The 14,751-nt window shown below is 39.2% G+C and overlaps 1 protein-coding gene across 3 annotated transcripts in view; it reads left to right on the forward strand.

Annotated features, from left to right (window-relative positions):
* Positions 1-14,751, forward strand: part of DGKI (diacylglycerol kinase iota) — a 199,742-nt gene that overhangs the window by 142,494 nt on the left and 42,497 nt on the right. For all 3 annotated transcript variants that reach the window (XM_063395596.1, XM_063395597.1, XM_063395595.1), the window contains 6 exons: positions 425-504; positions 2,333-2,377; positions 5,386-5,455; positions 7,888-7,928; positions 9,585-9,712; positions 10,256-10,381. In XM_063395596.1, the coding sequence (XP_063251666.1) occupies positions 425-504; positions 2,333-2,377; positions 5,386-5,455; positions 7,888-7,928; positions 9,585-9,712; positions 10,256-10,381 (490 nt within the window). The remainder of the gene's footprint in view (positions 1-424; positions 505-2,332; positions 2,378-5,385; positions 5,456-7,887; positions 7,929-9,584; positions 9,713-10,255; positions 10,382-14,751) is intronic.

Below are 14,751 nucleotides of genomic sequence, written 5' to 3' on the forward strand. Positions count from 1 at the left end.
GCGTTGAATTGTTTTCCCTGAAATCAGGCTGTGACTTCCATTGCTTTAAATCTGTAGACTTTAAGTTCTGAGAATGAAATATCACTCTTATTTCAAGGTATAAGGGTGCCCCTATAACCCTTGTTCTGGGGTATGTTTCTTTGTTTCACAGACAATATTTGATGTTCAGATCTGAAAATGAAGTACACTGTTTAACTGAATATGTTTTAGCTTCTTTCATGAAACCATGAAAAATGGTTGATAATTATAAATGAGTAAAACTAACGATGAATAATATGCTCTTGCTTTTACATAACTGTTAAGGTTTAGATGGTAGAAAACTTCCATGAGGATATTAAAAAAGCAAAGTGGAAACCATTAAAAGTCTGTTACAGTTCAAGAGGCTTCAGTTAAAGAGGTTTTTCTTTGTTTTTGATTTTTTCAGCCATTCCCCTAGGAATCATAGTTGTACGAGGAGATTGTGACTTGGAGACTTGTCGTATGTACATCGACCGTCTACAAGAGGTGAGGCTTATGTGAATTCAGGTATCATTTACAAACCTATTCTATGCTTCTTTCAGTTCTGGGTCCAAGGGTCTCATAATTGCAACAACCATGTATCAAGAGGATTGCAATTTGCCTACCATTGAAACCAAAATTCTAGAATTAAGATATGATAATAAAGTACTGAAAAAATTTCCCTGAACAGGAAATAAAAATTCATACTGATTCCTTTCAAATGATAATAGAATTGAAGTGGATGAGTGTATTTACTTCTCCTTGATTTATAATGGAATATTAGAACTTTCCATGTACCTTGTTGAAATGACATAAATGATGGATTAGAAAGTCTATTATGCAAGGATAAACACTGTGGTATTTGAGTGGGTCCAATTATGCAAATGTCATTCTCTAATACTGTCACGGAGTAATCTGAGACACCACTAAACACAGCAAATATCAACTAGATATTTTCAAAGACTTCATGCAGCCAGCAATAGTTTTGCTCTTATTCTCAAACACCTTGTCTCACGAGAGTTCATTCTACAATACACCCTGGGAAATGCAGATTCCAAGTGCCTCATTACCCCAACCATTTTAAGTGTGAACGCCTTTAGTGATAAAACTAATGGATTTTCATTGATGTATTAACTGATTTTTCCAATCTCTTAGTGACAGCTTTCAATAACATTTACAAGTCTGAGGACATTACATTTATAAATATTTTATATACTAACATTTATAAAAAATTATAAATTATTGGTCTAGTTAAGTTAGGAACTATGAACCTCATCCCTTCCATTGAACTCTTTGGGAGCCATTGACTTCCTATAGATTTTGGTGCACTGCACTTGCAGTCTGAATATGAAACAGTCTTTCACTTCAGGCTTTCACTTCTTTGCATTTCAGCCAGGAAATGCATCAAATGCATTTCTGGACATTCAGACTTGGGGTGTGACTATTATTACTAGCCATAAAACCATATTGTAAGGTGGTGCATATTTGAAGTAACCAGTACAGAAAATTACAGAGAAATAATAACGATGATCTCATAAGACTAGACATGTGATTTCACACTGAGTTCAGGAAGTTTTAGGTACAACTCTGAAGGAAGCCAAGCTAGAAATTTTGTTTGAATTACCCATAGTGGTTGTGGAGGAGCTCAGTTTCTCCCACCTTTTGCAGAGTTTGTACTGCTTTTGTGAGTGTGTGCTTGATTTGACTCAGAACCATTTGCTGGGAATAGAGATGCCAAAGTTTGCTGGGCTCTGCCAACTTGCATGTTGCTGGAGGGCAATGGTCTGCAGGCCAGGCTCTTTAGTAGACTGTGTCATGTGCTATAACTATTTGACAAAATCTCTATTAAAATAAATTAGATGCCTGAACCCTGTTAAATGTCAGGATCATTCTGATATGACCTTCTTGGACTGAGGTTGTCTTAAAATAGAGAGAACTGTCAGTGGTTTTCTTTAGTGCATTAATCACTCAGAAATATTTGCAAAAGGATCTTAAAGATTTTTGACACATTTTCATTAATTTTGTTGCTGATATTGTAAATTTAGATAGTTCTCTCGGAACAAATAGATTTTTGTAATGTGATAAAGATACACTAGTGTAATCACTTTTTTTTTTTTTTGAAACAGTTTTTTGGACCAAATGCATACAAATCTAAACTTTGAGAAAGCTTTCCTTGACTTTTCTGTGGAGTTTCTTTCATATGCTTAAAACCAGTGAAAAATATTTGCAAAATCCTTTGTGTTTGCCCAACCAGTTCAGACAGTAGAACTACAACCAGCCCTTGTTGTTGCTTTAATCTTTTTCATCACTGCCGTGTCTTTCATTCTCCTGCTAGGACCTACAGTCAGTAACATCTACTACACAGAGAGTTCATTACCAGGTAAGATAAGCTTTCCTTTTAGTATCACAACAGAAAGAGGCTTAAAAATGGCAATAACACTATTTGCATTTGAACCCGTACGTTCTTGGGTGAAAGACCCATATTTAGATGAATTTCTAATTTATAATTATCTTGTTTATCCTGCAATAGTGGAAGCTAGTTCTGCTTTATCTTGGACAAGTTTTATGGAATCACCTTTAAAATTAGTAGAGCTTGAAGATGTGAGGGATATTGCAATAGCAGTATTTTCTAAATTGAAGTGAATGAGAAAATGTGTCCTGTGGGATAAATGACAGAAGTAAAATTGTTTCTCTGTCTGAGAAATTGAACAGTGACATGTTGTATTGCATAGCTGTTGTAATAAAATCTATCACTGAGGAAAACAAAAAGGTGTTTTAGCAGGCCCAACCTCGCAATAATTCTGTACAGGACAGTCATCTACCTTTACATAATCTTCGGTGTAATTTTTTAGTCCATCCTAAGCACATGTATGTTTTCTGCATGAGATAAATAGGTTTTAGTTTAGGTGGATAGCTCTTAAAATTATCTCTTTGTGTTTTACGACTTTATTCTACAATTTCTGCAACATAGAACTTCTTTTCAGTTGGAACTATCATTCAAGAATGTGTACTTCTCTCAGTAAAATAAGTCATAGTAGAGTGCTTAAATTGGAGGTAAACTAAGTGAGACTACCTCTACTGACTCCTCAAATGATCTGATGTTAGCATGGAGACTTGGCACGAACCATGCTCAGCTGACATAATGCTTAGGGTCACAGGACAAGTGTGCATGGTGCTGATAGCATTTTCCTAGAAATAACAATGCAAGTCTTGTTGGAACAGCAGGAATGAGTTCACTGAGATCATACAGAGAGCCAACCTACAGGAACCAAATGTGGTGAAATTGCAGAAAATTTCTTTGGGGCTAATGATTTCTTGGGTGATACAGAATTCCAGTTTCACGAAAGTGCCTGTAGATGCACTGACTGCAGACACTATAAGAAAATGCAATTTGGCATGTTTTCCTGGAGTTGTCTTCTTTATGTCAGTTCATGGTTTGTTTCTTTGTTTCCCTATCCAATGCTAACTTCATATTCTTGACATTTCCATCAATCATTGCCCTGGAACTGAGTTTTAGAACAGTGTTAGTGTCTAGCAAATTGACTAATAAACCAGCATGTATGATTCTGTTCCACTCATTATAAATTAACCTAAGTGGCTGCTGACTGCTCCATGTGTAGGAAACTGCCTGAGGTAAAATGAAGACCTAAATCTGTGTGTGTGGGGAGATGTACAAGAGAGTATGAAATGTCAGAAATTAGCTCCATGCTTGTCTCTAACCTCTGCAGTTACAGCAGTCTATAAATTAGTTGCCCTACCCATCTTCCCTAGTGCACAGCAGTGTGAAATCCCTAACAGAACATTCATTTTTTATGATGCTACATTTTAAATGCACCCCTCTCTGTGTTTTGTCTTTGCTACTTGTTTTTCTAGGATTTTTTTTTTTAATTTTTTTTTCCTCAGTGGGTCATTTCTGCAAATTGTCTTGTTACGTTAATTTGAGGTTTGCTCCATATTTGTTGGTATCCCTCCATATATTATAGAAATGGGAAAAAGAGGGGGATAAAGGGCGTGAATAGGGTGCTTGAGCTGATGAAAATGTCTTCATACCTCACTAATAAGGTGTCATGGGTATTTTAAGTCTCATAAATGCAGTTCTCTCATGTGGCTCCTCTGCAGTTCAAAACATAGGCAGTCAGCAGAAATATTAGCAAACCCAGGTGCAAATGAGAAAAAATATACTGGAGTGTTTTCTCATTCTGTTTTGTTTATCTAATGAGTTTAACGTTAACAAAATATCATTCTCAGGGGCCTGAGATTTTGCAAGCTTGTTCTGTAGTTGAGCTGTAACAAAGTCTTAGAGGGAGTATGTCACAATGTGCAGTTTGTGCCTTGAGCTGACATTTACCAGCAGTATTCCTATCTTCATTTTCTCAGCATTTTGTAGTCTTTGAATTTTACTCATTTATCCTCTTGTTATAAACAGCATTTTAGTACACACCATTGGATGTTTGCTTCCTTTTGCCCTTTGTGTTGCAGTCCCCTCCATTTGACACAGAGTGGACTAAATATTAAGATACATAAAGCTTTGTGCATGTAGATACAACGATGTCAGCAAGCCTGGTGGATTTCAAAGATCCTTGATTTTCTGACAGACACTCCAGTGGCAATACAATCAAACCTAAAAATCCCACAAGTCTGTTCATCTGTAATAGACAAAGTTGTATTTTAAATCTGATTCTATGAAATCTCTGAGATGTGTTATTTGCTCCCCGTGTATAGTTCACTTTATGGAATGTTATGCTGTCATTGTCTCCATCTCTGTGATGCACAGAGGCTGGATATCATAAGCTGTATATGAGAATAAGGTTTATGGGATGAAGTAAAATCCTCCCTGTTGCTTTCACTTTTTTTTCCTGCCACTTGACTTGGTATACTACTCTGTGGTCTGTTGTCTGAAAGAGGAGTAAAGTTTAATCTTCAGCAAACATGTACCTGAATTTACAGATATATACAGATGTGAATAAGGATAGAATCTGTGTCTATACAATTGTTGTGTGCCAAAGATCCATGCTACTCTGTTTTGCCCTGTGAAAATATACGTGTGTAGAAATGTTATATGCAGCAGATTTAGCAAGCTGGCTGACCCTTCACTAGCAGCATGGAGCAGAGCCATGATAACCTTCTGCTCTCTTAGATCCCTTTTGATCCCTTTTGCTTCTCCAGTAAGAGCTAAAAACACCTGGGGTAGTGTGTTTGAGTCTTTAATAAATACAGGTCAGGAAGAAGATCTTATTTCCTCCCCAGTAATTTTATTTGATTCCAGGATTATATAGATTCTGCACATTGTGCAAAATGAAAAAGCCAAAGTCTAGAAAATAGTCCTTTTTAGAGAAGAACCAGTTCGTTGGGGTTTTTTTATTAATGTAATTTTCATGCCCTATCCAGGACCAGGAAAGCTCTTTCCCCAGAGTACTTTCTGTTCAGAGGCTCTCTCCTAGATGGTGCTTCCTAGATGGTAAGTGCATCTCCCTTCTCTGTGCTCAGCATGCTGCCTGCTTCTGGTGTGCTTCTGGAGGATAGTTCTGAGAGTATTACTAGAGAGGGGTAACTATTCCTTCTTGTTACACTGAGCAGGTAAAAAAGGAGCTAAGTGCCCCCCTTTCTCCTCTGAAAGATGAAACAGGCCCTTCATCTAACAATCAAAATACCTGCTGTATCTTTTTCATCCCACAGAGGGGCGTTCCCCTGAGGCAGGTTAGAAGCTTGGTTTGTCAGGGTCTCTGCTGTGATGAGCAGACTTTATTGCATGCACTGCCCAAGCTCGGAGTGCAGCCACTCGTGGCAATTCACTGCTGCTGGGAAGGCTGAGTTCTTCACCCTGGTTCCTCTGCAGGTACTGTAGTCTTTAGGCACTACAGCATTTAGGTGACATAAGGATACATCCCTTTCCTTGTAACTCTGCACTGGAGAGCTGCACTTCTATTTGACTCTGATTTTGTCAAAGCAGATGATGTGTCTGGGCTTTACATCAGGCTCCAGAGCACAGGAATTAGCAGCTGAAATGGATGGCATCTGCTCTTACAAAAGCTTCAGCATAGAGAAACTTAAATTTTTAATGCTCAAAACGAAAGCAAATTCTCCTTGGTAATTTCTAATCACCCTTCCTTGTCTCTCATGAGGGATATTGATAAAAACCATAGTGAGAATCTGTTTCGTTTTTGGAGAAAACTGGATGGGTAAACGTGTTCAGTTTTTGTGTTTAGTATTTGATATTCCTGTGAAGTGCCAAAATCTACAATGCTATATCACTGTGCTCTTGTGTCAGAATTGCAGTGTGAATGAATCTGATTTCACTCACCCAAATAAATGCAAAGCAGATACAAAAAAATCACATCTGATGAAGGACATTGTAGATGATAAATACTTTTGGGGTTAGTAATATAAATTATTTGGCAAAGACAAGGTTCATAATACGTGCTTTATTTAGTGAATCCTCCTATTTTCATGTGTTTTTCATGAATAGCATAAATTTTCCTTGAACATATTGCTAATTCAGAGTCAATATCTGTGGCCATGCATTTGATTTATAAAGAGCTCCCAAGCACATTATTGTTCTTTAGACTCAGAATTTGAATTAATCCCATTAGACCCATCAAATTCAGTATAAGCTTGCTATACTCTTAACGGGACAAAGCAGCTTTTTCTGTTACATATTTTAATGTAATCAGCTCTTCTTATAAGACTGAGATCCATTTTATACATTTTAAAAATATTTATTTCAAGTTAATATTTTCATGACTACAGTTTCATTAAGCCTTATCTTTAAATTCAGCATTTGATGGGATAGGAATATCACAGAATTGTAGAAATTTAAGGGTTGGAAAGGACCTTAAAGATTATCTAGGCCCAACCCTCCCTGCCATGGGCAGGGACACTTCTCACTAGACCAGGCTGCTCAAGGCCTTACCCAGCCTGACCTTGAACTGCCAGAGTTGGGGCATTCATAACTTCCCTGGGCAACCTGTTCAACCACTCTCACAGCAATTTCTTCCTAATATCCAGTCTAAAGTTCCCCTTTTTCCCATTTGTACCCCTTACTCCTTGTCCTGTCACCACAGTTCATGATGAAGGGTCTGTCTTCAGCCTCCCTGTAGGCGTCTTCTGATGCTGCAAGGTTGCTTTGAGGTCTCTGTGCAGCCTTCTGTTCTCCAGACTGAACAGCCCCAACTTTTTCAGTCTGTCTTTGTAAGGGAGGTGCTCCAGTCTCCTTATCAGCTTCTCGGCCCTCTTCTGGGCTTGCTCTGGCAGTTCCAGACCCTTCTGGTGTTGAGGCAGCAGAACTGTGCACATGCCCCAGGCAGGGTCTCACGAGAGCAGAGCAGAGGTGGAGAATCCCTTCCCTTGACCTGCTGGCCACTTTCCTTTTTACTGAAACCCAGGACATGGTTGGCTTTCTGGGCTAAAAGTGCACCCAGCTGGCTCATGCTGAGTTTTTCACCAGCCATCACTGCCAAGTCCTCCTCTGTAGGGCTGCTCTCAATCACTTCTCCACTCAGCCTGTAGGGGTGGGATTGCCATGGCTCCGGCGTAGGACCTTGCACTTTGTTGAACTCCATGAGGTTTGCAATGGCCCACGTCTCACACATGTCAAGGTCTCCTGGCAGGAATTACTTTCCTCTGGAGCATTCACTGCTCCACCAAGGCTGGTGTGAGCAGGGAACCTGCTGAGGGCACACTCAATCCCACTGTCCGTGCAGCTGACAAAGATGCTGGTCACAGTACCGACCAGAGACACAGCACTCGTATGGACATAGGGAATTAACTTACCTTCCTGTGGAGCCACTGTGACACACGGAGTGTTTTATCAGCCAGTGATGTTACTGCAGCCCATCTTATCTCTGCAGTCCTGCTCAGACTCTTTTCTGCTGTTGTTTCTCTGTCTTGCAGCAACTTCTGCTGATCGTTTTTACCGCATTGACAGATCTCAGGTAAATCATTATTTGTTTTTTGTTTCTGTAGATTTCTTTTTTATAAAAGCTATGTCAAATGCAGCTTAAAATGAATTATCTGCCATTCTTCATGTGTATTGCAAAATGTTACTCACAATGTCTCATGAGAAGCAGAGAAAAAAATTTTAGGTTGTTTTTTAGTTGATCTAATTCACATTATTTCACTGAAGTCTTGTTTCTGCTGACCATCTGCCATTCTGTTTACTATCGATCTGATGCTGATGCAGATCAGAATTTTCTGCAATTATTTTTCCTATCCAGTCTTACTAGGGGCATCTGTGTGGCACCAATGTATTTGTATTTATCTTCTCACTGATGTTTTTAGGCACCAGAAGTCTTGATCCTCTGTGTGTCTGTGCACGCGCCATGAAATAGCTGTGGAAGTTAAGTTGTTGAAATTATGTTCATAATTTGAGAATTATGAACAGAGATGGATAAAATATTCACAAGGAACCTCAAAGCAATGTGTATCTCTGCTGGATTCAAACCTGTGGCATAGATCTGACAATCTGAATATATTTTCTAAAAGACACAGCAAATTTTATAGGCCCTTTGGTGTTTCTGATTTGTAGCCAGAACAGGCCAATTAGTGTCTCAGTATTAAGTGCAAATTGTTGATTTCACGCTGTGGTTGTTTGTATCTGGCCCCCCTGAGAACTGTGTAAGCTGTTTCTGAATCACATGAACATGTTACTGTTTCTTAGCAAAAGCAGCTGGTGCTTTAGCTCAAGCAGAAGGAGCTGTGACTTTAGTTCAGAGTTCCCATGTTCAGTGTCTGCATGTAGACACTGTGGGACTTCTTTGCATACAGTCAAATAAATGGTTTGATGTTGTAATCTGACATTTGGGAAGGCAGGGGTGAAGAAGATACTGCTACAGATTAAACTGGGCAATTTGACAGTTTGGCTTATTCTGCATTTCTCTAATACTTGACACTGTCCAAATGATGATTTTTAATGGCTACTCCTTCATCCTGTGATTCTGTGGGGAAAAAAATTAATATACTGTGTGTTGGTCCCTGCACACAGACAGTGGCAAATTTCCTGCCCATTTGCCTACATTGACAGGCATACTCATGCTCAGTGTGGTTTTTTTTTTTTTGAAAGACAATAAACCTTCAGTAACAATAACAAAAAAAAAAGAAAAAAAAAAAGAAAAAAGAAGAAAAAAGGATTGAGAAAGAGAGCTTTGGTCATGAAGATGTGAAAACAAAACGTACAAGTGGAGATCTGGAAGAGTACCCCCAAACAATGAAAAGTTCTGTCAGCCATCATCAAAGAAGAGACCTCATTGGTCCTCATTTCCAAATGCAAACCTCAGATTTATGGGTAGACATCCAGGTTTCATCAGCATGGCATAGTCATCGAATAACAGCCTTTAAAGTGTTGCTGTGAGTGTGCAGCCTGCTCATGGGGAATCTTGTTTGGCTTGAAATCAATGACACATTAAGTGGTGACTTCTGTGGCATTGATTTTAGTGTGTGTGTGTGTATGAGCACACACTTAAATATGCAGGGTTCCTTGAATGTTCTTCAGAGACCCCGACATGCACTCAACTCGCTCTAAGGCAGCTGGGTACTCTGAGAGACCAGTGATGCTGCAGGTTCATTATTTGTTGCTTGTGTCGCTTCAACAGGAACATTTGCACTTTGTGACAGAAATTTCGCAGGACGAGATTTTTATTCTGGACCCAGAGATGGTAATGTCTCAGCAGGTGGGGACGCCACCAGGAATGCCTGATCTGGTAGTGGAGCAGGCAACTGGGTGAGTGCTGCTGGGGTCTGGTTTTCAGCAGTTATATTAGTGGACATCTCTTTCTGGTCCCCTCTTCTGAAGGATTAGGAGATGTGGGAGGGTGGGTATTGGGTAGGAACAAATCCAGCCGTGGTGATTACAGGAGGACAGTAGAGTAACACCCACTCCATTAGGTTTCCTGGAATACCCAGCAGGACTAGTGGACTTCAGTGCTTTTTAACCACCTCACACCACCTGACCCTAGATCCTGTCATAAATCTCAAATGATTGAGTTACAAAATTCTCTGCATGGTCAGAGTTCTGATTCCAGTGTAAGGCCCTGAAGCCCTTTGTGTCTAAGAGTGATCATGAAGTGTCTCTGCTTCTTATCATCCTCTCGACAGACCAGAAATGCCTCTATTCGTCTTTAGCAACAGTATTGTACTCATAGTGAATTGATCTATTTTAACTTGCTATGGTCTGAAAAACGCTGGGAACCAATGAGCATAAGGCAGCTTTGAAGTGGAGCACACTTCAAGGGGTGTGAATGCCTTTTCCTCCTCCTCTCCTTAGAATATCGGATCGGTGGAACCCTGCGGCTCGGAAGAGGATGCTGAGCGACAGCGGCCTTGGGAAGATTTCTCCCCACTACGAGGTACCTGACAAACAAAAGGACGCCAGCCAGACACATATGCTGCAGTAAGAGCCCTCTGCATTTCTCTGCTTGATGATGCACTGTCCCTGTCACCACAGACAACTTCTAATGTCTCCTTTATGCTTAGTGAATTGTGCTGACATGCTGAAATTACAAATACTTTTTGCTACTTCTCTTTTGCTTCTCCCTTCTGTTCTTCCTCTTTGTCCATTATTTTATGTTCTTGCCTTTGTTTCATTCTCTGTGGCACCCTCCTCTCTTAATAAACCTGAATCCAAGTTTTTGAAAGAAAATACTTTATTTTGGATGTCTGGAGTTCTAGCTAAGAAAATCTTGGCAACTGGTTTGGTGAAAGCTCAAAGCATTAACCTTTAAAGCAGTTCTGATGCAATTTGATAATGCAGAAACCTCTAGAACTGCTGCTTGCTGTCAACGATGTAGGCAATAGTTTTCATATGATCTTGAACCATATAGGGTGGCTGTACAGGGGTTTTCTTTTTGCGAATTTCGCCGTAAAAGAAACTTTACCATCTTAATGCTATCTACTATATTCAGATTGATTTAAAAATATCTTATTCTGCTCACCTGTTAGAAATTGTTCTTAACCTTTTAATATTATCACTTTAGATTTTCAAAACCATCAGTGGATCACTGCCATAGATTAGTAGAAAATGTCTGTCAGAACTCTATTGCTGGCTTTGAAAGTTATTTGTGTTTTGGGCTTATATTCCCCCCCCACCTATCAATATATAATGTATTTCTACTTCTACCATATCAGCAACCCAAAGGGCAGGTTTTAAAACTTAGTATAGAGAAATTAGGAACAGTGACAATGGGGTCCTTTTTCCAGATTGTTTTTTCTGTCAGGCTGTGCATGGGAGGGGGCTGCCAGGTAGAGGGCAGGCAGAGCCCCCTGCTCCAGGACAGGTGCAGTGTGGATGGCAGGCTGTCTAGCCGTGAGTCTACCAACTCCAAACTTTCCAACTACCTGGAGACTACTGTCAGGAGGAGATGTCATGGCAAGAAAGAGTGATCAAGGTAGCACTGACAGGAGAAAATTATCTGGTTTTCTCGCTGAGGGATTCTGGACCAGTTTTTGATATTCTTTGCTAAGTGAAGAATGGTGAATTCAGGTTCATATTTCTGTAGACTGGAAAGGCAGGGCCCACAATCTGAAGCTGGCAAAGCTATGAGAGAAATGATACTTAGACACTTTTAGGCAGTGTGGAGAGATGGTGAGAGCATGTGGACTAATTCCTTATTGATAAGAAGAATGATTTTGTTTACATCAACATGACTGGAAATGTTTGCTTAGCTGTAACAATTACATTTGGTAGATTTATTAAGTAAAAAGTAAGCTAGTAGCATTGCTCAGAGTAAAGTGTGCCTGTCACTGCCTACTATGAGGAATTATTTTCTTTACAATTTCTCTAAACTTTAATTGTTTTGGCTGAAATTTTTCATGCTATGACTCAGTCTATGACTGATTCTTTTTCTTTTAGTAAAAACTTTAACAAAAAAGCCAGCTCTTTCCGAGGACAAGATCTGTGGGAAATGTGCTCCTTTAAACGTCTTTCTTTCAAATAAATAAATCCGGTGTTTCTTTCCTGAGACGTTTTGGTGCTGGTATGAACCTCATTGGAATGAAATTTGGAAGCTTGACATTTAGTAAAATGTCATCATAACATCAGGGAGATGCCTTTTATTGTCTTGAAAATTACCCCTGAATTTGCCCCACTGATGAGGTTGTTCGTGCACTTTGGAGGCACCTCAGATTCAAGAGCTTTGCTTTCAAAAGCTTCTGTCTGTACATGCTCATGGAGGAGTTATGCTCCTTTATGCTTAATTCAGGTTTCTGACCTGCCTGCAGGGCTGAAGGAAGTGGGACTGAGCTGCTCATTAGCTGATCTGCAGCAGCAAGGAGAAAAGGGAGTCATGGTCACATGGAGATGGGCAGGAGAAGGTGTATGAAGGAACAAGGAGAGGAGGTTGCAAGAGCCAAAGAGTAGAAGCAAAGAGGGAGCATGTGCAGGAACTTGGGGAACAGGGTTAAAGGATGGGAGCTGTTCAGGGCACAGAGGATGACCAGGTGTCTGGAGAGCCAGCACAGGAATAATGAAAAGGAAGAGGGCATGGGGCACAGATAGGTAAGAGATTAGTGAGACAGGTAAGGGGCATGGGGGAAGGGTCTGTGATTGTTTCTCTCCAGAATACAGAATTCTGGGTTTGTGCAGGGTATTACATAGGTGGGCAAGCTCTGAAATATGTTTAGACACTGCCTCGCTACCAAGGTGGAAGGGATATGGTAAACGAGTCAGGGGACCACAGTGGAGGCAGCAAGGTGTTATTAAATTTAAAACAGCTGAATGATGTTCTGTGGGACTGGCTTCTCTTTCCAGCATCCATGACAAAATTTCTGAATGGTTTCAGAAGATTTACAACAAACTTTTCTCAAGTGGCTGGTTAACCATGGGCTCCTCATTCTGTGCATGTCCACTGTGAAGTAGGTTTGGTCACTGGGAGGCCACTACAGGGAGATTTTGAAAGAGTCTGGAGGGCTGGAAACAGAGAAATAGGATTTCTGTTGCCTCAGGTTGTATTACTAAAATGAATAGCAAGTTTATGCCTGCTTTCCCAGCTGCAGAATGTGGATAATATTGCAGCCTCACCTTAAAGCAGCACAGTGAGGGTAAATTTCATGGTCATGAGAAACCTGGATACTGTGGGGAGACTGTCAGAGATGCTTAGCAGGGCATTAATCATTTTGCATTCTTTGCACAGTTTGGCAGTGTGGAAGAAATAAATCTTGAGCCTGTGCACTGCATATATGGGAGGATATCAAGCAGGTTTCGACTTAAACACTGAGGCAAGAGTACAGTAGAAGAAAATAGAAAGTGGCAATGTGACTAAAAGTTGTCATAACATTTGAGTGCAATAGGGCTGCAGTATGATCTGAGATCCCAAATTTCCAAGCTTCTGGATGTTTGACTTAGCAATCTAAAAAAAATCTCTCTAACATGGCACTTTAAAGAAAAAAAATAAGTACTTTAGAAAGCATTATTATATTTTGGCAGCTGAAGTTGCTCACAGGTTCTTTGCAGAGATTTGTCCCTTCAGAAATTATTTTTCAATTAGAACTTGAGAAAAAGATTTCAGCAAAATTCCTAAACAAGAATATGGCAGAGAACAGAGGAGTCATTTCCCCCTGTACACAGAGCTCTGATGGATCTTCTAAGAGTCATCAGCATCCAATGTTTTTTACTTAGTCAGAAATATTGTACAGCTCAAAATGCATTATCCTATAGCCTAGGGCAAATGAAAGGGGACTTGGTGTGAGAGAAAGGGTCATAGTTCACTCACTGGAAGTGCTTTTTGAGTGGTCATTTTTCTCCTAAACAGGGTATGATATAATATATAATGTATTATTATAATATATATAATATTATATTACATATAAAATAATATATATAATATAATGTATTATAATATAATATATTATGTTGGTCATAGTATATATGGTGTATATATATATTATATATAACATATATATGGCATATGCCATATATTTATACGGCATATGCCATATATATATATACACACACCAAATATATACCACATTATATGGTCATAACATATCTTCAGGATGTTTAGGGTGTATCTGTCATCACTATATACACAGATATAGATGTGTGTATATGCATATATATATACATTAAAAATTCTTTAAGATGAAGTAATTATTTATGACAAGTGAGGAATGTAGCTAAAAATTTAAGGTTGAATGATCCCTTTCATTATTTTAATAAATGAAAGCAGAGAACAATATGGGATCTAAAAATAATTATAATGTTAGGTGTTGCTTTTGATTACAAGCTTGTTTAGTTAAAGCATAGTGTGAATATAATGATTTTGAGGCATGGATCTTTCTGAGAGAAAAATTATGCTTTTGTTTTCAATTAACTGAACTTCATGTTATTTTCAGGTAGCTGTTGATTACTAGTATTTCATGTTTTGTTCCTTATTTGGTGGCTCTTTGATCTGTGATGGATTGGACAGGACATGAAACAGTGTCTTGATGCAGTAACCAAGAGCTGGGGCAGATTGTAGTTTATTAGGAACATCAATTAGTGTGAACATTGCATTAAAAAACCCACATTAGGAAGACAATTTACTAGGACTGGAGGTGCTTGATCTTGAAAAAAGATAAATATGCTGGTCTGACTGCACTGATACAGGTAATTGGACCCTTCCTTTGTACATGAGTGGCTTCATCCTATGATTAAATGGTGCACTGAGATGCAGAAGACCTCACAGCCTGCTGTGATTGTTGTTGGCCATACATTTCTCTTAGTTATTTATCATCCTGTTATATGATGAGAGCTGGAAAATTCAACAAAATAAAAATCTCAACAGC

This window comes from Prinia subflava, chromosome 4 (assembly GCF_021018805.1).
Source record: "Prinia subflava isolate CZ2003 ecotype Zambia chromosome 4, Cam_Psub_1.2, whole genome shotgun sequence".
NCBI lineage: Eukaryota > Metazoa > Chordata > Aves > Passeriformes > Cisticolidae > Prinia > Prinia subflava.